This window comes from Trachemys scripta, chromosome 6 (assembly GCF_013100865.1).
Source record: "Trachemys scripta elegans isolate TJP31775 chromosome 6, CAS_Tse_1.0, whole genome shotgun sequence".
In the NCBI taxonomy this organism is placed as follows: Eukaryota; Metazoa; Chordata; order Testudines; family Emydidae; genus Trachemys; species Trachemys scripta.
In genome coordinates, this window is record NC_048303.1 from 119,441,836 (window position 1) to 119,466,732 (window position 24,897).

Genomic DNA, 24,897 nt, shown 5'->3' on the forward strand with positions numbered 1-24,897 from the left:
GAGAGGCCGCCCTGCCAAGGCAGCAGTGATGGTGCATTAAGGTCGCAGGGCTGCTGGCAGGTTTCATTCGCGGATGTCTGTAAAATGCTTCAGAAAGAGAAGGCCCCGGGAAGCTGTGGGTCTTGTACGTACATGCACACGCACACACACACACTTCATTAAATGGGGTTAGTTAAACTGACACAGGCCCCTATACGGGCACACCTAGGCCTAGTCTACACTGGAAAAGTTCTGCTGGCATAGCTACCCTGGCATCGTTATACCAGCAAACCCTCCGAGTGTAGACACAGCTCATATCTGCATAAAAGAGCTTCTGCCATCTTAGCTAACACTGGTTCCCCATGAGAGAGATGCTACGCTGGCAAGGCTCTGATGCCAGTATAACTGCATCCAGACTAGGCCTAGTTCCGACATAGCTATGTCAGTTAACAAATAAAATAAAAGTCACACCTGTAACCAACATTGCTATACCAATATAAGATTTAAATCGGTTTCAAACTGGTTTTATCGGTTTAGCTTCCCCCTGAAATCTGACATAAACTGACTGAAGAGCTTCTGAGTTCAAAGCTGCATTGACTTATTACCTCAGTTTCAAATCACAACTTTAGTTAAACTGGAGCAACTGTGTGTGTAGACAGGGGTAGCGTTTTCAGTAGTGCCCCAGTGACCTGGGAGCTCTATCCCCCAGGGAGTTTCAATAACACTTGAGCTCCTAAGTAGCATGATCTCTTAAAAATGGGACTGGGTTCCTTAGTCACTCAGATGCCTGTGAGCATTTTACCCCTGGCCTTTGTACTATGTTAAATAAAATACCGGATTTTAAAATACAAGCCATCGGGTCAGAGTCTCCTCTCATACTGGTGTGACTCTAAAGTGGGAGGAGTGGTAGATACGCTGGAGGGTAGGGATAGGATACAGAGGGACCTAGACAAATTAGAGGATTGGGCCAAAAGAAATCTGATGAGGTTCAACAAGGACAGGGGCAGAGTCCTGCACTTAGGACAGAAGAATCCCATTCATTGTTACAGACTAGGGATCCAAATGGCTAGGAAGCAGTTCTGCAGAAAAGGACCTAGGGGTCACAGTGGACGAGAAGCTGGATATGAGTTGACAGTGTGCTCTTGTTGCCAAGAAGGCTAACGGCATTTTGGGCTTTATAAGTAGGGGCATTGCCAGCAGATCGAGGGACGTGATCGTTCCCCTCTATTTGACATTGGTGAGGTCTCATCTGGAGTACTGTGTCCAGTTTTGGGCCCCACACTCCAACGAGGATGTGGAAAAATTGGAAAGAGTCCAGCGGAGGGCAACAAAAATGATCAGGGGGTTGGAGCACATGAGTTATGAGGAGAGGCTGAGGGAATGGGATGGTTTAGTCTGCAGAAGAGAAGAATGAGGGGGGATTTGATGGCTGCTTTCAACTACCTGAAAGGGGGTTCCAAAGAGGATGGATCTGGACTGTTCTCAGTGGTACCAGATGACAGAACAAGGAGCAATGGTCTCAAGTTACGGTGGGGGAGGTTCAGGTTGGCTATTAGGAAAAACTTTCACTAGGAGGGTGGTGAAGCACTGGAATGGGTTCCCTAGGGAGGTGGTGGAATCTCCTTCCTTAGAGGTTTTTAAAGTCAGGCTTGACAAAGCCCTGGCTGGGATGATTTAGTTGGGGATTGTCCTGGTTTGAGCAGGGGGTTGGACTAGATGACCTCCTGAGGTCCCTTCCAACCCTGAGATTCTATGATTCTATGACTCCACTGACTTCAACAGAGCCACTCCTGGTTTATGTTGGCATAAGGCAGAGGAGAATGAGAGCCAGAGTCTCCACACGGTCACCTCCTGAAGTACAGATGATTGCTCAGCATGGTGACAGTCCCTTCCATTTTCTCCACAGAAAAATCTCTATCGAAATCTACAGGCCTTAAGCAGGGAAGATGCCAATAATTTAGATTTCTTGATATGGCAGTTGAGAGGATTTCCTGATAACGTGGGCACAGTTATGATCCCTTGATCTGAAATTTCAAACAAAACAAACTATTCGCTACCTGCCATTGTTGTATGTCAGGGCCGTGAAGTTTTTCATGAGTTTGCTGTTAATGACGTGTGGACAGTCGGGGCCCATTGCATCTAGAAAAAACAACAACAACGTTTTGCAATGAAATGATAAACACACACATTCTGAACATAATGGGGCGTCATTGAAATGAACACTTAAGAACTATTAAACACTGTGCTGGTTTTATACTGCTTCTCTGACATCTTTAAGGGAACAACTTAAAAATACATAAATCAGTACGTTGACAAACTACTTAGAGCGTCTAGGGTAAGATTTTCCAACAGTGTCTAAATGATTGACAATCCTAAACCCCGTTTTCAAAAGAGACTTAGGTGCTTACAAGCCTAAATCCCACTGACTTCAATCAGACTTAGGCTCCTAATGGCCCGTCACTTTTGAAAATGGCACTTAGAAGTTTTTGAAAATTATACCCCTAGAACGTAGGACAAGCTTCTGTACCATCTATGCACTGTCGCTTTGTTCTTTGTTTGTACAGAGCCTCGCACAGCGCAGTCCTGGTCCATAATGAGGACTCCTAGGCACTATTTTTTGTATTATTATTAATAATAAATTAAATTACATTAAGTATTAATACGATACAATTCCTTCCTTATCTGTGTTTCCATTACCAGAAGGTTATTAAAATTTAAATAGTTTTTCAAAAATCTTGAATTTCCTTTTCACCACTTCGGTGTTGTTTACACTTGAAATGCTCCTGCAGCTAGGCCGCTGTAGCGCTTCAGTGTAGACATTACCTGTGCTTACAAGCAGGGTTCTCCCATCGGTATCGTTAATCCACCCCTCCGAGAGGCGGTAGCTACATCGATGGAAGAATTCTTCCATCAACCTCTTGCTGTCTACACTAGGGGTTAGGTCAGCTAAACTACATCACACAGGAGTGTGGGTTTTTTCACACCCCTGAGCGACGTAGCTGGGTCGACCTAACTTTTGAGTGTAGATTGGGTCTTAGAATGGTGAGTTTCACTTTTATTTCACACCACTTTGACTTTTGGACTCCCATGCATCAGAATGTCTGGGTTCCCAATACGACAGGTGGATGTTTAAAGAAAGTTTTTTCTATAGAAAGTCTAAAGCTGAGATTTTCAAACCTGCCCAGCGGATTCAGAAGCACAATGGGAATTATGCATCCAAATCCCCTTTGAAAATCTACACCTAAATGTTTTGTGTGGAGCTTTGAAGAACGGTCATTACTGCACCTTTAAAAGATGGTTTGGGATGCAGAGTTCAAAAGAGCTTGTTAGTTGGGAGCAATGGAGCTGAAGTTGGCTGGATAAACTTGTAAATAAGGGATACCCCCAGTTCTGCAAGCTCTCATCAAGTGTCTCATGATATTTGGGTTTTTTCTTGAATCTCCAGCGGCTGGAATCTTCATATTTCCACATGATTATTGATAATTTGCATTACCGTGTCGGCCTGAAGGCCTGCTCAAGGACCAGGATTACTCTACTGAGCTAGGCGCTGTACAAAACAGAACCAAAGGATGGTCCCTGTCCCAAAGGGCTTTGATAGAGGCTGCCAAGTGTTATTTCATGTAACAGCTCAGAAATGCTAGAGTTGAAGAAAGAAATCACTTTGTTCCTGGAAGGAAAAACAGCTTTTTCATTTACTGTGTTTATCGGTTAAAAACAAAAACAAAAAAAAACTGCAAAGACCTCTTGATAACAGCATGAGAAAAAGCAACATATGAAAGACTATTTGGTTCAATGGCCACGCCCCCATGGACTTCCCAGGGATCTGCTCAACATGCGGAGGATGGGAAAATTGTATGATAGCAGGAAGCTGCAATAACTCATTATTAGAGCCGGCTGAGCACTGGATTTTTTGCGTGGTGGGAAATTCACGATTCTAAATTGTTTCTGGCCAGAAACAAAATCAAACAAAAAAATTCAAAATTTCCTACAACAAAGTTCCAATAAAAATTGTTTCAGGTTGAAACTTTTAGTTTGGATAAAATCGAAAAAAAAAAATCATTCCGAATTCTTACCTTTTAAAATGTCACATTATGTGGAAATCAAAATGTCCTGTTTTGAAAAATAAATTGGAACTTATTGGAATCTTGTTCCAATCCTCCCCCCCAAATTTCATTGAAACAGACATGTTTTCGCAAAACTGTTTCACTTTTGATGAACTGGCATTTTCTGATGGAAAAATATTCAGTTGGAGCATTTCTGACAGGAGTTACTCTGGCCTTCACAATACCTTGATTTAAAATGGCAAAGTCACTGATGAATTAAAATGGCAAGTTTACAAGCTTGAATTATTGGGGTTTCTATAACTTCAAGAAAACGTACATTTTACTGATTAGAAGTAGAAATGGCATTTTCTTAATGGAAGATCGTTTGTGACACGAACGTGTTGATTTGTTCTGCACTCTGTTCACCGTTGAGGCATTAACTGCACAACACGTTTCACTACTTGCTTTCAAACTTGTCCCATCCCCTTCTCCCCACCCTTCCCCTTCCAGATTCAGTATCAGGCTTCGTAGGGAAAAAGAGAGGGTTCATTTTTCATCAGTATTTTTAGGTTGAGATTTTCATAGCATTCCAAAGGGCTTTGGACACTGAATGTGTGCTTGACTGCCTTAGACTGCTTTCAAAATTTTAACCGTGGCCCAAAAGTGTACCTGGGGATCAAACTGTCTGTTAGCGCTCAACTGTCATCTTGGTGGAATTTTTTTTTTCTTTTTCTGGATTTAAGACTCCATGAGTTACAATACAAACCCCAGTTCACAGCTGAAAGGTAAGTAGGGCAGAGAGATACTCCTGCTATTAACTTACGTTTCTTCTTAATCACTTTCTGGAAACTGAACTTGATGAGGGCATCCAGAAACCACAGACACCGCGCCTTATGGTCCGCTCTGTCCTCACTTAGCGGCATGGACTTCAGTTCTTCTAGAACGAAGGAGCAATGGCTAAAAGGAAGAAGAGGGCACAGGGCATAAAGAAATGGGGGTTTGGGTACAGCACACTAGGACAGGGGATGCCCGAGTGTAAGGAATACACAAACAAGGCCAATTCTGCAGCTCGTTTAAATTTACAGAGCTCCACTGACTTTGATATGGCAAAGCCAATTTACTCCAGCAGAGGATCTGGCCTCACGTGTCAGAACATCCACTAACCTATCGTGCTCTACCCAGAACCTTTAAATGCACTAATGTTTCATGATGAAAGGCAGGAGTAGTATTCTCTGAGCAGACAGGAGAGAGTCACCAGAAGGACACTTCCACCTAGGGAAGATATTGCTCTGCAAAGGAATGCAGATGATCCTACAGTGTACTAATATGGCGGACAATAGCTGTCCAACCTGTGAGCCTGTCTATTCTAACCTCACCAGGGCACAACAGTCTGCATTCAGCCGCGGTCTACGCAGCTGCTCGGGCCTTTCATCTCCTCTTTATGGTTCCCCTAGCCTCGACTCTCCAAACTTCAACGTGTTTCCTGTTCAGCAGCTTGAACAGTGCCCAGAATGACGACAGGTTTCAAAGGGGCAGCCGTGTTAATCTGTATCAGCAAAAACAACGAGGAGTCCTTGTGGCACCTTAGAGACTAACACATTTATTTGGGCGTAAGCTTTCGTGGGCTAGAACCCACTTCATCAGATGCATGGAGTGGAAAATACAGTAGGCAGAATATATATACACAGCACATGAAAAGATGGGAGTTGCCTATCAAGTGAGGGGCCAGGTCTAACGAGACAATTTAATTAAAATGGAAGTGAGCCATTATCAACAGGAGGAAAAAATCACTTTTGTAGTGGTAATCAGGGTGGCTCATTTCAAACAGTTGACAAGAAGGTGTGAATAACAGTAGGGGAAAATTAGCATGGGGGAAATTCATTTTTAGTTTTTGTAGTGACCCAGCCACTCCCAGTCTTTATTCAGGCCTAATTTGATGGTGTCCAGTTTGCAAATTAATTCCAGTTCTGCAGTTTCTCATTGGAGTCTGTTTTTGAAGTTTTTTTGTTGAAGGATGGCTACTTTTAAATCTGTTATTGAATGTCCAGGGAGATTGAAGTGTTCTCCTACTGGCTTCTGTATGTTACCATTCCTGATGTCTGATTTGTGTCCATTTATTCTTTTGCGTAGAGACTGTCCAGTTTGGCCAATGTACATGGCAGAGGGGCATTGCTGGCACATGATAGTATATACCCCATGCTAATTTCCCCCTACTGTTACTCACACCTTCTTGTCAACTGTTTGAAATGGGCCTCCCTGATTACCACAACAAAAGTGATTTTTCCTCCTGTTGATAATAGCCCACTTCCGCTTTAATTGAATTGTCTCGTTAGAACGGACCCCCCGCTTGATAGGCAACTCCCATCTTTTCATGTTCTCTGTGTATATATATTCTGCCTACTGTATTTTCCACTCCATGCATCTCATGAAGTGGGTTCTAGCCCACGAAAGCTTATGCCCAAATGAATGTGTTAGTCTCTAAGGTGCCACAAGGACTCCTCGTTGTTTCTAGGGCCCAGAATGGGGCCATCTGCCCCCATGCTCAGAATCACCATTTGCTTCCTGTTCGTTTTAATATCCATGCTAGTCTTCAAACCCTGGGATTTCCCACCCAGCTCCCTCCTCTGGCCCCCAGCATGTTTCACGTTTACCTATCCAACCTCATCTCTTCCTGTTTGCCAACCAGTTCCTTACACTTCTCTTATTCCCATTCCCCCAAACACTAGCCCTCCTGGCTGCACCTACACAAGCAGGCAGAGACTCTGCCTTTGGCTTCTGGCGGTTTCCTAGACACCCCAGCTCTCACTGTTATAAACTCTGCACACACAGATGCATGCCCCGAGTCATCCCTCGGCCTGCTTCCTAGATTTCAGCTCCTCCCACTGGGGCAGAGTTCACAGATCAGTTCAGGTTATATCCCACCTGGTGATAAAGAGAACAAAACAAAGAAGGGGCTCATCTTATCCAGCGTTGGAACCACAACTTTGAAGTCAGGATTAAGGGGCTGTTATTACATCACGGAACATGTTATTTTAAGAAAGAAATGAGCCTTTTTGGAACAAAGCTAAACCTACCAGCCACAGTAGAAAATGGTCATAAGAACATAAGAATGGCCAACTAGCTCGGAATCCTGTTGGCCGATAGCGGCCAGAGCCAGACGCTTCAGAGGGCGTGAACAGAGCAGGACAATTTATCGAGTGATTCTTCCTCTGTCTTTCAGTCCTGCTTCTGGCAGTCAGAGGCTTGGGGATACCCAGAGCATGGGGTTGCATCCCTGACTATCTTGGACAATAGACACTGATGGACCTGTCCTCCATGAATATTAAATATCTAATTCTTCCATCTCGTGATCTGGTGCCAGTTGGCTAACAGGGTTTTGAAACAGCACTGAGCTTATCCATCTGCCAATTCCTGGGGCTACTGGTCCATCAGATGAAACAACAGAATAATTCTAATGAAATCTGTCTTGAAATTCCACTAGGGATATACATCTTCCTGCGGGTCAACTAAGTTCTACAGGTGTTTTCCTTCATGCTAGAAGCTACTCGTTTTTTCAACTCATTTCATTACAAGGAACTGACCACTCTATTTGCCCCATCAATAAGCCTAGGGCATCCTTACCTTTTCTCTTCTGTCTTCTTAAGGATCTCCTCAGGAGTAATGCTAACGAAAGCTGCAGCTGGAGTCTGCAGCGCTTCATATTCGGCAGGGGAGAGGACTGGAGAGGTTTTAAGAAATAATAAAGAACACTTTGCTCTTTCAATTGAGGCTCTAGAAGCCCTTAATGACCATTATGGGTCACAACAGCCCTGTACAGTAGGCAAGTCATGTAGATTTACATTACACCAAGGGCTCATTTCATCCATTGCGCGACTGCTCACAGCAACAACCACCACTAATAGTTGAGAGCAGCGAAGAACAGTATATCCGACTAACGCTGCACAGGGAGATGTACTGTAGGCAGGCACAACAATCACAGGGACTGGAAGCCAGCCGGGATTAATGTCCCTGTAGGTTTTGATTCCACGATGAAGCATCTCTCCTGGTACTTGGGTCAACAGTCCAAATTCTACCTTTTGCTCCCCATAATACCCTCCATCACACTTACGGTTGACATCTACTTCACATTCGCACAGGGGAACGCACAAAATCATCTCCTCTGGGAGAAGCCGCTCAAAAGGCCGGATATGTGACTTATAGGCCCAAAGCCCTAAGGCACACTCTCAAATCCTCTGTCCCCAGCGTTTTGTTCATGAACAGAAATTACTCCTCTCAAATGACACACAACTCTACTGCTCACCCGAGTCTGAACCTTTCCTTTAACTCCGTATTTTCAGCTGGGTGAAGCAGTGCTTTGCCCCATAAAGGATACGGTCCTCAAACCTGTAGACGTTCTCTGGGCTGTCAGCATCTTCCTGGCAGGGAGGTAGGAAGAGGGAGACATCTTGCAAATCATCCTGAGCGGCGTCACTGACTAAAGCTTTCAAAGCAAGCCGGAGATGAGAGAGCGCTTGAGCCAATGCGAACGCAAATGGAGCCACAAAGCGAACGCTTGTGTTTAGTGTCAGTCTATGCCAAGGGCATTCTTGGTTAAAAAACGAGAATTCTTCTGGCTAGAGTTTTAAAGCTCTAAATGCGGTATGGTGTGCGGAGGGATACTGGAAGCTTTTGAAATGACTAATAAACTCACGACAATGATTCTGCAAATTTCTATTGTTTTCCCCACTCCAAGTAGAGTTAGCTACGGTACGCAGAGCAGTCGTGTGTGTGCAGAATATAGTGCATTCTCCTATTGGGAGCTCTTTGGGATCACAGAAATGGAGGCCTGGAAGAGACCTCAGGAGGTCACCTACTCCATGCCCCACACTGAGGCAGGATTAAGTATACCAGACCATCTGACAGGTGTCTAGGTAACCTGTTCTTAAAAAACCTCCAAGTGACAGAGGGATGGGGACTGTCTTTTTATTGTCCGTTTGTACAGCGCCTAGCACACTGGGCCCCCAATCTCCATGCAATACTGAAATAATATTACTCTAAATAAAGAGCCTAATTCACCATTGTGGTTCTCCACAGTTTTATGCCACTGTCATCACTTCATTGCTCGCAACTCTGGGGGCTTGCAAAACCCCATCTGGAGCAGGAAAGAACATGGTGACAATACTGTGGAACTGGAGCAAGAGTAGCCTTTGCTTCTGCTGCTCGTCTGATCCGAAGCCCAGACCCGAAAGGGTGACTTAGCTCATCGGTTTTAAAGCTTTGGGGTCTGCCGGTCCTTTGTGCTGGCCTGATGTGGAATCATTCTTTAAAGGATAAAGTGTGACAGGTTCTGTAGACTAACGTTCTACACGAACAGCTCACAGAACTGATGGGGAGAATAACTTTCCAGGACCCTCTGTTACCAGAGAGTTGAGATGGCCAAGGAAAAGAATGTACAATTCACCAATTTATAAGCAGTGTGATCAGAACTAGAAGATTTGATTTCAGCGAGCTTGTAGCAGGGAGCGCTGCACGACTCTCCCCCAGAATGGTAATTTGTTAGTTTGTGGCTGCTCAAATTTCTCCAAGGCCACTACTAGAGAGCTCACCCCTCTGCTTCATTTAACGCTCCAGGCAAATCCGCCTCTCCCTCCCCTAGTCCTTGAGGTGAGTGAATCCTCTGAATACATGAGAGGAGGGAACAGACAATGAATGAGCAAGTCTCCAAAAACCCAACAGGGAGGCTTGCTGCTGCTCATCTGCATCACTCTTGTTACTTACCAGCGACACCTTTTGTCTCTATGATGTTTTCTGCCGCTTTTGTCACAGCCACATTTAAAGTCTCACTGCCAACTTGGTGCATCCGTCGAGAGTTCAGGGCTCGCTTCTGCTTGTTGGTGCCGAAGGCTTCAATACACGAATCCACCTGCACAAGAAACCGATCCAAGTTACTGCGCCTAGATACAGAGGTCTGCCCTTTGGAAGGTGCTGGAGGGAAGCAGGAAATAATGCACCCTGACGAGGAAGGGTTGCTATTGGATTCTACCTTTCAAAGGAAAGGAAATCCATTTCATAGCCCTGTAGGACCAAATTCTCTCTCCAGTTACAATGGTGCCCTCTATTGGTGTTAACCCGTATGAATGAAAGGAAAACTCAGCCTTTAAATTACAGTCCAGCCCAAGGCAGAGATCGCTTTTGCTATTTTTTTTTTTTTAAAAGCCAGCAAGTACAGAATGAACGCGTCATTAAAAAGAGGGGATGCACGATTTTCAGTATGCCAGAATGCGGCCCCCACAATGACCAAGTGCTAGTGAATCTGAACAATAAGCTGCAAACTAAGACCATGTTCCCACAAATGGATCTACATGGGCAAATCTCTGAGTGTGTACTGGTTTCAGACCCCAAGCTGACAGTGGTGTCTGCCTGCCTGGATCTGACCACAAGATCATGGCCTAATGCCCATATGTAAGTGGGCCATCATCTAATGGAACATTAGACAAGATCATAAACAGAGATTCTATTCGATGTACGGTAACTAAATACAGAGCGTTGGGAAAGATAGAGCTCCTTTTTTAAAAATTGTAAATTTCACTTTTGCTTTGAGCGTCCAAAAGGGTTATCAGGTTATAGCTACAAAGTGTAGGGTCTAAAAAGCAGTAACAATAGAGTTACACTGGAACAAAAATGTATTTTCCCCCTCTCCTATATAGTGATTAAGGCCCTGATTCTGCAAAGACTTATGCACGTGCTTAACTTTACACATTGCAAATAGTCTTCTTGTCTTCCATGAGAACACCCACCATGCCTAAAATGAAGGACACGTATAAGTCACCGCTGAACTGCCGCCTGTCTACATTTAAGGGTTAGAATAATAGAACTACGGGGCTGGAAGAGACCTCAATAAGTCATCAACTCCAGCACCCAAACGCTGCGACAGGACCAAGTAAACCTAGACCATCCCTGACAGATGTTTGCCCCACTTTTTCTTAAAACCCTCCAGTGACAGGGATTCCACAACCTCCCTTGGAAGCCTGTTCCAGAGCTTAACTGCCCTTAGAGTTAGAAAGTTTTTCCTGCTACCTAACCTAAATCTCCCTTGCTGCAGATTAACTTTATTATTTCTTGTTCTACCTACAGTGGACATGGAGAACAATTGATTACAGTCCTCTTTGTAACAGCCCTTCACATATTTGAAGACAGACTGAGGGGGACCCTGATAACATTTCTTTTCTTAAGAAAAAACATTTTTTTAATCTTTCCTAAAAGTCAGGTTTCTAAATCATTTTTGTTGCTGTCCTCTGGACTCTCCTCAATTTGTCCACATCTTTCCTAAAGTATGGCCCCCAGAACTGGACACAATACTCCAGCTGAGGCCTCACCAGTGCCGAGCAGACCAGGACAATTACCTTCCAAGTCTTACATACAACACTCCTTATACACCACAGAGTAATAGTCTTTTTTGCAACTGCATCACACGGATGACTCATTCATTTTGCGATCTATTACAGCCCCCAGCTCCTTTTCAGCAGTACTACCACCTCGCCACTTACTCCCCACTTTGTAGTTGTGCATTTGCTTTTATCTTCCCAAGTGAAGTACTTTGCATGCATCTCTATTGAATGTCATGTTGAATTCTGACCAATTCTCCAATTTGTCAAAGTCCTTTTGAAATCTAATCCTGTCCTCCAAAGTTCTTGCAAATCCCCCTCCCCCCGCCACTTTGGTGTCATCCACAAATTTTATAAGCATATTACCCACTCCATTATCTAAGTCATTAATGACAATATTGAATAGTACCGGATCCAAGAATGAACCACGTGGGGCCCCACTAGATACAGCCTCCCAGTCTGACAGTGAACCATTGATAACTACTCCCTGAATATGATTTTTCAACCAGTTATGCACCCACCTAACGAGGAATAGATGAAATTACTGTTGCCCTAGTTTGCTTATAAGAATGTCATGTGGGTCTGTGCCAAAACCCTTACTAAAAATCAAGACATATCATGTCTACCGCTTCCCCCGCCCAGGCCACTAACCCTCTCAAAGAACAATTAACATCAATTAACATTAAACTTGTTCTTTGTGAACAGAGACTATCAGGGTTGGAAGGGACCTCAGGAGGTCATCTAGTCCAACCCCCTGCTCAAAGCAGGACCAATCCCCATGCTTTAGGTAAACTTAAAATAAATCAGTGAATACAGCCCAACGTTTTGGTAGCCGTTAACCTGTCTAATGTTTCCATCACCAAAGCTACAAGAATGATAAAAATGCTGCTGTTACACCACTTAAAACCTATTGCTCACCTTGAGAACATACTAAAACTGTTGAACTACACCCGTTAATGGCAAAAGCGAACAAATCATTTCTAGACTAGTATCATTTCCTGAGGATAGCCCAGTGATTATGTTAGAAAAATGAAACTTTTACCTTCTCTCTGTAGGATTTATTCTGATAATCTGATGGGTCGTCATCTATTAAATCATCTACAAAAAGAACAAAAATGAGTCCACTTAGGTATGACTGTGCTACCGCAGGCCGTAATACGTACGTCTTCATTCACCCTGTGTCAGAACCTGGCTTACAAGCTCTCAGGCTTGATACTCGAGAATTTAAAAAAGGATAAACTGAAATGCTAGACAGCAGTTAAGAGAGAGAGACTGGGCAGTCGTATTACTACAATGAGCATTAATACTTCGGTTTGATATGTCGCAAAAGGGGTGTCCTGGATTATACCAATATCAGGATCACCTAGTGCACCAAGGAAACATGTCATTGAGGATACTGAATATTTCCCTCTAGGCTTACGGCAATAAAAGCAGCCCTGTGCTGTCCGGGGATTATTTGATTTCCCAGAAAGTGGCGATTCACTCTCCAGGCCTGTTCAGTTCTAACCTTCTCCTAAGCAGAAGACACAAGAGTCGATAACACCAAAACACGACCTGAAACCGTTGATTGGGATTAAATTCAACGTTTTCCACCTTCCACCTGATTTACTCTAACTTTCCTCCGCCCCGTTCTTCCTAAAGATCACCTCTTAGCATGCAATGTGGAAAACAGTAAAAGGGAGAATAGTAGCTAGCTCCTTAAAGCACTGGAAAAAAGTGTATTGTGGGGACATTATCCAATCGGCTTGCGCTCTTTCACTCAGGGACCAATAAGAACATCCGTGACATTGGATTGATGGAAACAGGAGCCAAACTATAGGCAGCAGACTGAGTACAGATGTACTGTGATGTCGGTGGGAGAGTTCAAACTTTTACGTACCTGACAACAACGGCTGCATGTTGAATAATTCAGCATTATAGACTTCCATTTGTCCAGCGTCCTTGTCTAACACACCGACAAAGTACCTATGGAGAGCACAGCAAGGGAGGATTAACCAGAGTGATGGTAAGTGAAATACGTTCGCAATATTATATGGCACGGTGCTCTTCATGTCCCTCCTCCTCCCTCCCCGCCCCAGCAGGGACCGATTTTTTCCAATCACAACAACTAGAATTTCACAGTAAAATGAGTTCCATAAAAGTCACATAGGAAGCCTGATTTTTAACCCCAGAGTCTCAAATGAAGGCATCTAAATTAGCCCCCAGGCACACAAAACAGGTGTTGAGACGCCTAAGCGTCATCGTCTATTCTCTTTCTTGTTTCTATTTGCAGGGATCCTCAGACCTCCTCTAAGCGGGATCTCCTTGGGTGCAGTGCAGTGTCTGGTTTCGGAAGCTTAAGAATGAAGTTTTTCTAGGGTTGCCTGGGCTGAGGATTGGTACTATCTGGAATGCAAAGGATACGAATATTTCCAACCCTGATTTGGTTCTCAGGCAAATAATTGTTTGCTGTAAGCGATTGGGCCGGTTTGGATGGCTCTTTTGTAGTCTGTCGGTTCTTTTCAAAGCTCAGATTCCACGTGGCCGCTCTCCGGTTATTAATGGCCCCTGGAACCTACGGCTTGGGCTACACTTAAAACTAACAACAGATCAGCTGCATTGGTCAGAGGTATGAAAACTCACACCCCCAGCCAACATAACTATGACGACCAACCCCCTGGTATAGACGCAGCTATGCCAACAGAGGAGTGCTTCTGTTTGGGGAGGCAGTGTTCCTACAATGAAAGAAAGACTCCTTCTGTTGGGGTAACCTGTGTCTATGCCAGCATAGACATGTCTACACTAAAGCCTACGTGTGACAGCTTCCCAGAAACTGACTCTACTTTCTCCGCTACTGAGAAAACAGATATTTTTGCAAAACCAAAACAGTTCATTTTAAAGGGATCGAGCCCTCCCCTTCTTTCCAGCCAGCAGTTCACAGGGAGAAGACGGGTGGTTCACTTTGCGGCTGTCAGACCCACATGGCTTGAGACAATATGTGTTTCTCTCATATTCAGCGTAACTCTGTGGAGCAGGCTGGATATTTCTCTCATCCACCTGGCAGCTGGGGGCATTCTTTTTATGTTGCGTTTGGCAAGGTTGTCAGCCGGCTCGTGCTGGGTCGGCTCCTCTCCCTACCATTTTTAAAACTGGAACTGACTTGGTGAGGTCCAAGTATGGCTACAGTATTACACCAGACATTCAGGTGTGCCGAGCTGAGGGAGGAATTCTCTCTACTGCCTTGCCTATTTCACGGGAGCAGTTCAACTAAAGGCGTAATTTCAAACTGATGTAGTTCAACAGTGCATCATCGAGCTAAGCTGAATCGGCACAAGCCAGCTTCAAATTGAATTCAGCGTCTCCGCAGGGTTTAGACAGGGACTAAGAGCAAAAATACAAGTCTAGTAGCTAATAAAACTTGGGAGGCCATTTCAGGAACAACTATGGACGAGTAGCTGCTAGAAGCTTTATGGAGGCAATGCCGTGTCTTCGGGTTGTGGAGACCAGCAACCCCATTGGTGGCTCCTTCAACTAGACAAAAAGAACGAGTCACACATTCAACTAAATTGAATGGAGAGGAAAGGAATAAAAAGAGGATGGGGTCTGAAGCCTCTAATCAAAGAAAAACCTTCAGGAAGAAAAAGAGCACGCTAGGCCTTGGCTACACTGGCAATTCACAGCGCTGCACTTGCTGCGCTCAGGGGTGTGAAAAAACACCCCCCTGAGCACAGCGAGTGCAGCGTTGTAAAGCACCAGTGTAATCAGAGGCTGCAGTGCTGCATGCTCGCGCACAGCGCTGCAAGCTATTCCCCTCGGAGAGGTAAAGTACTCACAGCGCTGCGAGAGAGCTCTCGCAGCGCTGGTGGCGCGACTACACTCACGCTTCACAGCGCTGCCGCGGCAGCGCTGGGAAGTCCCGAGTGTAGCCAAGGCCCTACTCAGACTAGCCAGGTGTCCTCACCTAGGCGCAGTGATCTTCACACCTAAGGAAGCTACGTTTCCACCTCTCCAGCGTCAAGAACTGGCCTCACATTAGCCAGGCACATGTCTAGGGCTCTACACACCAGCTGTTCCAAGGATTGATTACATCATTAAAACAGTCTCTTAATCATGCCCAATGATATGAGTGTTCAGAGATGGAGTCCTACGTTGGTATAAAATTGCATATCATTGATATTTGTAGCATAGATGTTCATTAGACTAATTGGGTCTCAATTTAACTCTCCAGACACAAGCATAAAACCGCCCCTAGAGTCTTGTTGCAATGACAGTATTGTAAATTAAGTTCTGTCAAAATTAAAGTCACAGCTCTCCTCATTTCATTTGAGACAGAGGAGAACAAAAATACATGACCAGCATGTAATCAATCTCTTTCACCTTTTAGACGAGTTTAGTCCTGGATTTCCTGCTACAGCCACACTTGGACTGCTTAACAAAGTGGCGAGTAGCAGAAAGGGACTTGCTTTTAATCGAATCATTTAGGAGCTTCAAGTTTAGAAGTACCATCCCCCTGCTACACTCTCACATGATCCAAAACAAACACTGAGCTAATTTGTTCTCTTCCCACCCACATTGCCCATCAATATTTCAATTGTTATGAGGCACAGAATCGGCAAACGTATGTCAATGCAGCTGTTACCAGTACAGATCTGACTAGGACTCAAACTTGACAGACATTTCTGAAGTTCGCCCTTTTCACCCTCCATTTGTATATATTAAATTTAAGAGACATAGCAAGTCAAATTTGACCCCAAAGGGCAGGTTGTCTATTAAAACAAACTTATCTCTAAATCCAAGACCAAACTAGCTGCAAAGTTTACGCTGTGAGCACCACAGGCAAATGTTTTAGCTGCATCTGCCTGAAAAAAAATCAGTTTTGATGGAGGAACAGAAATCCAGTTCTAGGTCTTCTCCACATTCCACATCTAAGGCAGGATTTCCACAGCTGTCTAAGGGATCTGGACATCCAATTACCAACTGATTTCAATAGGATTCCTCACAGATGAGCATATGAGTAAGTTTTTGCAGGATCGGGGCCTTGCATGATTTTATTATTCAGTTCCTATGGAAACAAACCTGGTTGTACTGTTAGGACTATTGCCTGAAGTCATGTAAAAGCTTATTTTGTTCTCTCTCTCTCACTATTTATATATACAACAAAACCTAAATTTAGGCTCGAATTTGACCTGACAGTGTCTCTTAGGGATGCTCCTTCTTTCGACTGCACACATATTAAACTTCCCTTGATATTAATGGGAATGTCAATGTGCCTCAAGGGAAGAACAGATACCCTTAACAGATCCAACAGGAAAGGATTATTTGCAGTTGACTTTTCCTGGATCCACTAATTCCAAAGGTTTCTATCAAAACCAGAGGTTCCCTTACTTACAGTTCCTAGATCAAGCAAGACTTGATAAAACAACATTATTATTACTAACATTTGCCTGGAGGCTCCAGCATCTGTTATCTTTTTCTTATTCTTCCCAATGAAAATACCATCCCTTTATGGTGTATGGCAGTGGTTCTCAGCCAGGGGTATGCGTACCCCTGCGGATACGCAGAGGTCTTCCAGGGGGTATGTCAACTCATCTAGATATTTGCCTAGTTTTACAACAGGTAAAAAGCACTAGCGAAGTCAGTACAAACTAAAATGTCATACAGGCAATGACTTGTTCATACTGCTCTATATACCATGCACTGAAATGGAAGTACAACATTTATATTCCAATTGATTTATTTATAATGATATGGTAAAAATGAGACAGGCAGCCGTTTTTCAGGGATAGCGTGCTGTGACACTTTTGTATTTTTATGTCTGATTTTGTAAGCAAGTCGTTTTTAAGTGAGGTGAAACCGGGGGGCGGGGGGGGGGCGCAAAACAAATCAGACTCCTGAAAGGGGTACAGAAGTCTGGAAAGGTTGAGAACCACCGGTGTACGGAACAGTCAAATAGATCATCAAGCTGCTGACCTGCAACTGCCCAGTGATCATGCAAGACCAACGTATCCTCTGCATACACCTCTACCCTGATATAACGCACCCCGATATAACACGAATTCGGATAGAACACGGTAAAGCAGCGCTCCGGGGGGGAAGGGCGGGGCTGCGCACTCCGGTGGATCAAAGCAAGTTCGATATAATGCGGTTTCAGCTATAATGCGGTAAGATTTTTTGGCTCCCGAGGACAGCGTTATATCCAGGTAGAAGTGTATATCATGTACAGATTCTGCCAAATTTGAAGGGTGGGTTATTAAACTGGATTCTGCAACATCAGTGTCTCTCCTTGGTGATTTTACTTACCGTTTGTTTGTTTTTTAACCCAAATCTTCTTAATCTGATGTACACATATACTGCATGGCTAGATATTTCAGCCGCACTCAGCACCTCTCATCGAGAACAATGGGAGCTGTGAGGTGCTGAACTCTTGAAAATCTGCCCCTCTTTCTTTCCGATCCTCAGCAGAAGCTGAGCTCTTCTGAAAATCTGCCCCCGCATTTATAAACAGCACAAATGAAAAGGCTAAGACAAGAATCAAGTAAACAGAACAACTGCTTTCCCTCCTCCTTTGCACGCACACCATACCTGCATAGGGAGTTACATTTCAGGACACCTGAGCCGAAGTTTTTTCCCACATAAGAAAGCCTGTCTGTCTCCGAAGTCTAAAATACAAAGAAAAGTAACTTTAGTGATGGGGTACTTGTGACACAAATTCTCCATGTGCACTGAACTTTCTAACCAAGCTATTAAGTCCTTTTTTCCTGGGTATCAGATGCCAATAAAAGACATTTTTAACTTGTCTACTTTTAGGGAAATTTTCTCATCGAGTCTATTAAAAAAAAAAAATCACACCGATATTTCCCAAAGAAAGTCTCAAAAGAAACAACAACATTTCTTACCACTGAAAGAGCCCAACCTGGTAAATAATGCTACCCCCACATTCACCTAAAGGAAGGTAAGAACACTTTACGTGGAAGTTATTGCCTTCATAGTTCTAATAGTATTTTTGGTTAACTTCTGAGCACACTTAGCACTCTGTCGTGAACGCTGGAATTTAAAAAACACAGCTAGAACGTCTTGTCCGCAATAGTTAAACCTAAACATGATGGTTTGTAATAGAACTGCTGTAACTAATTAGGGCTAAAAATGTATAAGAAATTAACCATCTTTGCTATTAAATTTAAGGTGTTATTTCAGATGCTTTAGTTAAAGTTACATCCAGCCTTCCATTATAACTGTTGCTCATAACTTCCTGAAAATTAATTCTCCTCCTGGACTGAAAACTGCTGTGTTTTGTCTCAGCTCCAAGGTTATTCCTGGGGCAGTGGTAGCACGAGTAAAATTAATTCAGTGATTTTTTAAAATGTAATTTTAATACACACAAGCACACACTATCACTCTATATACACACATGCTTTTGAAAAACTGGACTTCTTTATGTGCCCTTGGACTCAAAAATAGCTGAACTTTAAAACTTCATTGCCTCGTCAGTTTATGTCCCCAATCCCGAAAGCTGAGTGCGATTCAGCCACTCTGAAGAGTTTACAGGATTAGGGCCTATGTTTAAAAATGATTTATATAAAGAACTTTCGTACATCTGCAGTACAAAATTTCCTACCTAGTTTGTGGTTGAACATGTGTATATTATTCAGTAGTACTAACTGCCTAACTCCACAATAACTCAGGTAAGTTTTTTCCTTTTCTGGCCATTGGCTTGTTTCTCTGTCAACTAAAGCCAACACAAGCAAAACTTTCACACAAGAGAATTCAATCATAACAAAAACTACAGCAATGCGAATGTTAAGGTTAGAAATGTAAACATGAAAGAAATCAGAAAATGCAACGTGTTTTTCGCAGTCATCTTAGCCTGCCTACTCTGCAAATAATAGCTTTACTTTTTTTTTAGGTGTGCTGTTAACCATAGACCTAATATAGACAGTGTGTGCAACATAGGACAGTCAATATTACTTTCAGAATCTATGACTGTGTGTGTTTAATTTGGTAACCTTAACTATATTACTGCAATGGTACTTTGCATTTAACTTATGAGCCAGAGCAATTCAAACTTGCAGTGTCCTGCATTATTGAACCCTGTTACCATCCCTTTATATAATTGGTATTAATACACTTGAAGTGCATTGTTTGGTAAGCTATATGTGTCTGATCATGAATTGCTTTGATCGTGCCTTCATACCTATCAACACACTAATACTCCGGACTACTTCTTAAGTTACACTGACATCTTGTGGTTTTGTAGACTAAAGACTGCAGAATACACGCTTTTTAGAGAATTGAGGAGCTCCAGGTATCAATGCACAGACTATTCCTCATAGTAACATGGCAGACAGCAAGCTAACTCAAAGCTACAGGAAAAGCTCTTCCCTCCCTTTCTCCCCCATCCCCCCACCACTGTTCCAAGCAGCAGCTTTTTCCATTTAAACTTCTGCTACCACTTTCCCTCACTCCAATCTGATTTCTGCTCCTAAAAATAGTTTCTCAGCCATGCAAGCTGAAATAAAGGTCTGGACATACCCAGAATCTCATAAAATACCATAAAGTTGAATGGTTTAATTTTGGGGGTTGTGTTTTGTTTTTAATTCACATGGAGGGTTCATTGGCTACTTTCTCTTTCAAAAGCGACAGAGTCCTGTGGCACCTTATAGACTAACAGACGTATTGGAGCATAAGCTTTCGTGGGTGAATACCCACTTCGTCAGATGCATGTCCAGACTAACACAGCTACCCCTCTGATACTTTCTCTTTTAAGGGGCACCATCAATTTGAAATCTAGCCAATTTTTTTCCTAAGTTAGTTAAAAACGTTTTCAGATACTACACCTGCTTAAATCCCCCTCCTAATTTATGATGCCTTACCATCACATTTGTTTTAATGTTTTCCTCTCCACTGCCTGGGGGGGGGGGGGGCTTGGGAGAGAGGGGAAGACCCACAAAACAATAGCCCAACTAAAGCCCTGCTCCTACAATCAGATCCATGCCAGTGGACCCAGAGACAACCCTACTGGGAACAATGGGGCGCCATGCAGATCCAATTTCAGGACTGGGGCCTATCTCCTTATACAAGAGAACCCAGTGAAAATGACTGTACATGAAGAGGATGCCAAATGCACAAACAAAAACCTGATACAAACAGAGATTTTCCTTCACCCCCAGGACCATAGGAATTCACAGACTGGATCAGACCCAAAATTCATCTAGTCCAATATCTGTCTCCAAATGTGGGCAGTTCCAAATACTTCGGAGGAAGGTACAAGAACTCCAAAATAGCAGATGAAGGATAATCTGCCACCACATTACAGCTCATCTTGATGTCTAATTGCTTAAAATATTTAATACATATGAGCAAAAGATTTAATAATCTTCCAAAATGTGTTATCCACTATAACACTACATATTTTACTTGCATCTGAAAGAAGTGAGGTTCTTACCCACAAAAGCTTATGCTCCCAATACTTCTGTTAGTCTCAAAGGTGCCACAGGACCTTCTGTTGCTTTTTACAGATTCAGACTAGCATGGCTACCCCTCTGATACATATTTTATATCCATACAATATCTTTCATTTCTTGTAATCTTAGATGTTATACTTGTAACAGTAGCAGGTTACAAAAATATACAAAAGTGAGATTTTTTTATTTCAGTGTCCCTTTACATATTTTTCAATACTTCTTGGCAAGAATATCCTGATTGACAAAGACAAAAACCTGGTAATAAACAGGGATCTGATATTTCACTGTAGAACTCTTCTACAATGACAAACAAACTTACCAAGATTCTTTGGTGTTTCTTTCTGGGATTAGTAGCATCTTTGCTTTTGTATAAAGTAAAATCCATGTTTTCAGAATTCTGCAGTTTTCCATTTGAGAATTGAACTGTAATAAATGTGTAAGGAGAAAGCATTTGAAACAGTACAGATAAAGGTAATTGGTATGTTTAAAATAAAAATGTTGATAACAATGCCAAGAAAGAGGTTGTTTTAATGAGAATTTTGGGCAGCCTGAGTTATGTCAGAGTTAATTTCAGAATACAAGTGATTTTTTTTTTCAGAATAATTACTCCACTTTGGAAGCCAAGTAATTATTCTGGAATAAAGTGACTTTTCTTATGGCAAGTATCCACACAGGAAGTGAGTCTGGAATATCTACTGCAGAACAGTTTACTCTGCAGTGGTTATTCCACTCAATTTCCGAGCATAGACAGGACCTTATATTGTGCTACAGGTGTAGAGCAGAGGGTCACTAATGCCCTACACCTGAGACGTCAGTGATTTGTCCCGAGTAAGATGCCAGAGAATTTCCCTGGCAAGGCTAGACCAAGGCTTGACACTAAAGAAGGATGTCATCAGACATGATTTGAAAGATTCTACTATTTGCCCCAACTGAGATAAGAGCCCGGTGTCCTAGGAGCTGTACAAACAGTCAGAAACAGACCCTGAAGAGCGTACAATTCCTCCATCACTGACAATTTTGAAATCAAGATGGGATGGTTTTTTCAAAAAGCTCTGCTCTAGGAATTATTGTGAGGCAGGTCCCTGGCCCATGCTATAAGGGAGATCAGACTCGATGATCACAATGGTCCCTTCTAGCCTTGGAATCTATGAATTTAAACAATCTTTTGGATGTAGACAGCTCCCTGAATTTAACCTCAACACTCGGAGACTATTTGTATCTTGTTCCATTCATCTCTATGTTCATGAATCTATGTTGACTGCAGACTTCAAAGGGACCACGCACATACATGCACTCATTTGCTTTCTCGGAGCAGGGCCCGAATGCAGCACAGTGAAGGCGATGCAAAAAAACACGTTGTAATAACAAGGCTGGTGTGAAAACACAGCAAAGGAGCAGCTTAGAAACAAGCAGCCTGCCCTCCAGAAAACTGCCTTCTACCTTTATTTGTCTTTCACTGACTTTAATTTAGGGTTGATTATTTTTAAGAATGTATTTAATAGCTACAATTCTGCATTTTTTCTTGAAATCTCACAGGTAAATATTTTGTCACACCTCCAAAAACTGAGTACAGTTGCACAGTGGTGCATGCCAATTAGGGTGCATGCCAGTAGCACCTCAGTTAGGGTGACCAGATGTCCAGATTGGCCAAACCGGACAGTCTCTACGCAAAAGAATAAATGGACTCAAATCTGACATCAGGAATCATAACATTCAAAACCCAGTGGGAAAACACTTCAACCTCTTAACCACTCAGTGACAGACTTGAAGGTGGCAATTTTGCAACAAAAAAACTTCAAAAACAGAATCCAAAGAGAGACTGCTGAACTTGAATTAATATGCAAATTAGATACAATTAACTTAGGTTTGAACAGAGAGTGGGAATGGCTGGGTCATTACACTAATTTAATCTATTTCCCCATGTTAAAATATCCTCACACCTTCTATGGGTCATCTCCTTTCCTCTCTCCTGCTGATGATAGCCTATCTCAATTGATTGGCCTCTTACAGTTGGTCTGGCTTCTCCCACCTTTTCATGTTCTCTGTATGTAGAAATATCTCCTTTCTATGTGTTCCATTCTATGCATCCGATGAAGTGGCCTATAGCCCAGGAAAGCTTATGCTCAAATAAAATTGTTAGTCTCTAACGTGCCACAAGGACTCCTTGTTCTTTTTGCGGATACAGACTAACCGGGCTACTGCTCTGAGTCCCGATTATTGGGTCTTTTTCTTTTATAGGCTCTTATTACCCCCCATCCTCATCCCGACTTTTCACATTTGCTGTCTGGTCACCCTAACCTCCGTCCTCATAGACATCAGAAACAGCCGCCTGGTGTGGCCAGAACAACTCCAGGGTGAGGGATTCACCCTCCACCCCGGAGGGCAACAGAGCGATTCCCTTCACGGGCAAGCCAGAGGAAGGAGCAGCCAACCGAGAGGACGCATCGGACCCCGGTGGGCTCTGCAGCCTGCCTAGGGAAGGGGAAAGTGCCCCCCAGAATTCGCCTCCACAACGTCCAGGGTCGGGAGAGCACCGGGGAGATCCGGCCGGCCGGGAAGGACGAAACTCACCTACATCCAAACCAACAAACGTCCCTGCGATCAAAGCCGGGCACCGGGCGGGCAGACCCACAGCCGCCCCCCGAGACCCGCGCCGGGCAGAGAGCGAGGGGTGCCCCGACTCCCGGGCTGCTGCTGGGGGGCGCGGGGCAGCAGCGCCCCTGCCCGGGGGAGCCGGTCCCCGCGCACCGCGTGGCGCAGGAGGGCGCGCAGCCAGCGGCCCGGACCCTGCGCCCCGGGGCGCAGCTCGGGGGAGAGCGGCCCGTGCTCCGCCCCAGCGTCCGGGGCGCGACTCTTACCGAGCGGGGCGCTCTGGGCCTCCTCGGGGTCCCCCCGGTAGCACCAGCGGGCGGCAGCGGCCATGGCGCGGCTCCTCGCGGCCGGCTAGAGACCGCCTCCCGGCCGCGATCGCCACCTACAGCCGGCCGGCGCACGGCGCTGGAGACGCCCCCGGTTCAGTGGCCCCGCTGCGCAGAGACCAGCCGGGTCTGTGCGTCGCCCCCTGGGCCTCTGCTCTGCTCTCAGCCTGCCTGGGACGCAGAGCTGCTCCGGGCGAGCACTGCGAGGGCTACAAGGAAAGGTGGGGCTGGTGCCCTCTCATTTCTGGGAGCGCCTCTGCATCTTCTGCTGAAAGTGGGTTTTTTCCCCCCACCTTTTTATGCATTGCCATGAGTCAGTCCTAAGAGGACAAGAAGATTGGCAAGCAGCGCAGTGGGTATCATCATTAAATACAGCAGGGTTGGAGCAAGCTTCTGAAGAACTTCCTAGGAATTATGTCTACTCACCACCACATGGCAAATGTAGGGAGAATATTACACTCAAACATAACACACTGATCGACTAGATTGTTACAAATACAAATGGCTAGAAATAGACCTACCACCATCTGCTTCCTTCGGTCAATAACACTTTTGCAGGGAGACCCAGTCTGCTGTTTAATTTCAGTCAGAGTTTTGCCTGGTTTAATAAGAACTTCAGGAGTTGCCCCATTATATTTATTATTTGAATGGCTGAACTTTATGAGTGTGACCCACAATTTAAAACTGTCCATCTTAGGTGCCACAAGTACTCCTGTTCTTTCTAAGAGCTGTGGTGACACTGTCAGGAAGAAAGGCAGAGTGGGGGTGTGAGAGTTTGAGAGAAAGAAGACCCCCTTTCACCAGAGCTCATTTGAACTCTTGTTTCACAAGCCTTTTATCATTTGGGGCTGCACCACAGTTTAGTCCAGTCCAGAATATTAGTCCACTTATTGCCTTTTTTGCCATCTGTTCTTTAGTGAAACCACATCCCTATTTGACAACTAATGATTCTTTCTGTTCCCAAATGTACATAAATAGTTGTCAATATTATCCTTAAGCACTCTGCTTCCAGTTGAGGTCCCCTCAAACACATATACCCCCTTTCTCTAGGGAGAGTTGTTGGTCTGCTTACAACTATCACTTGGCTAACAGTCAACTTTAAACATTCTTCAGATAACATCTTTGTGGCCAATCTTTGTGTACTTAACTGGAG

The 24,897-nt window shown here is 44.0% G+C and overlaps 1 protein-coding gene across 1 annotated transcript in view; it reads right to left on the bottom strand.

Moving 5' to 3' along the window:
• The window catches only part of POLR1E (RNA polymerase I subunit E), a 29,082-nt gene extending 5,246 nt beyond the window's left edge, over positions 1-23,836 (bottom strand). Inside the window, exons 1-10 of the mRNA XM_034774334.1 lie at positions 23,685-23,836; positions 21,146-21,249; positions 17,948-18,024; positions 13,266-13,351; positions 12,429-12,484; positions 9,780-9,924; positions 8,395-8,502; positions 7,644-7,740; positions 4,846-4,979; positions 2,037-2,118 (exon numbers count right to left, since the gene is read on the bottom strand). Coding sequence (XP_034630225.1) covers positions 2,037-2,118; positions 4,846-4,979; positions 7,644-7,740; positions 8,395-8,502; positions 9,780-9,924; positions 12,429-12,484; positions 13,266-13,351; positions 17,948-18,024; positions 21,146-21,249; positions 23,685-23,748 — 953 coding nt within the window. The 5' untranslated portion in view covers positions 23,749-23,836. The remainder of the gene's footprint in view (positions 1-2,036; positions 2,119-4,845; positions 4,980-7,643; positions 7,741-8,394; positions 8,503-9,779; positions 9,925-12,428; positions 12,485-13,265; positions 13,352-17,947; positions 18,025-21,145; positions 21,250-23,684) is intronic.
• Between the last annotated feature and the right edge of the window lie 1,061 nt (positions 23,837-24,897).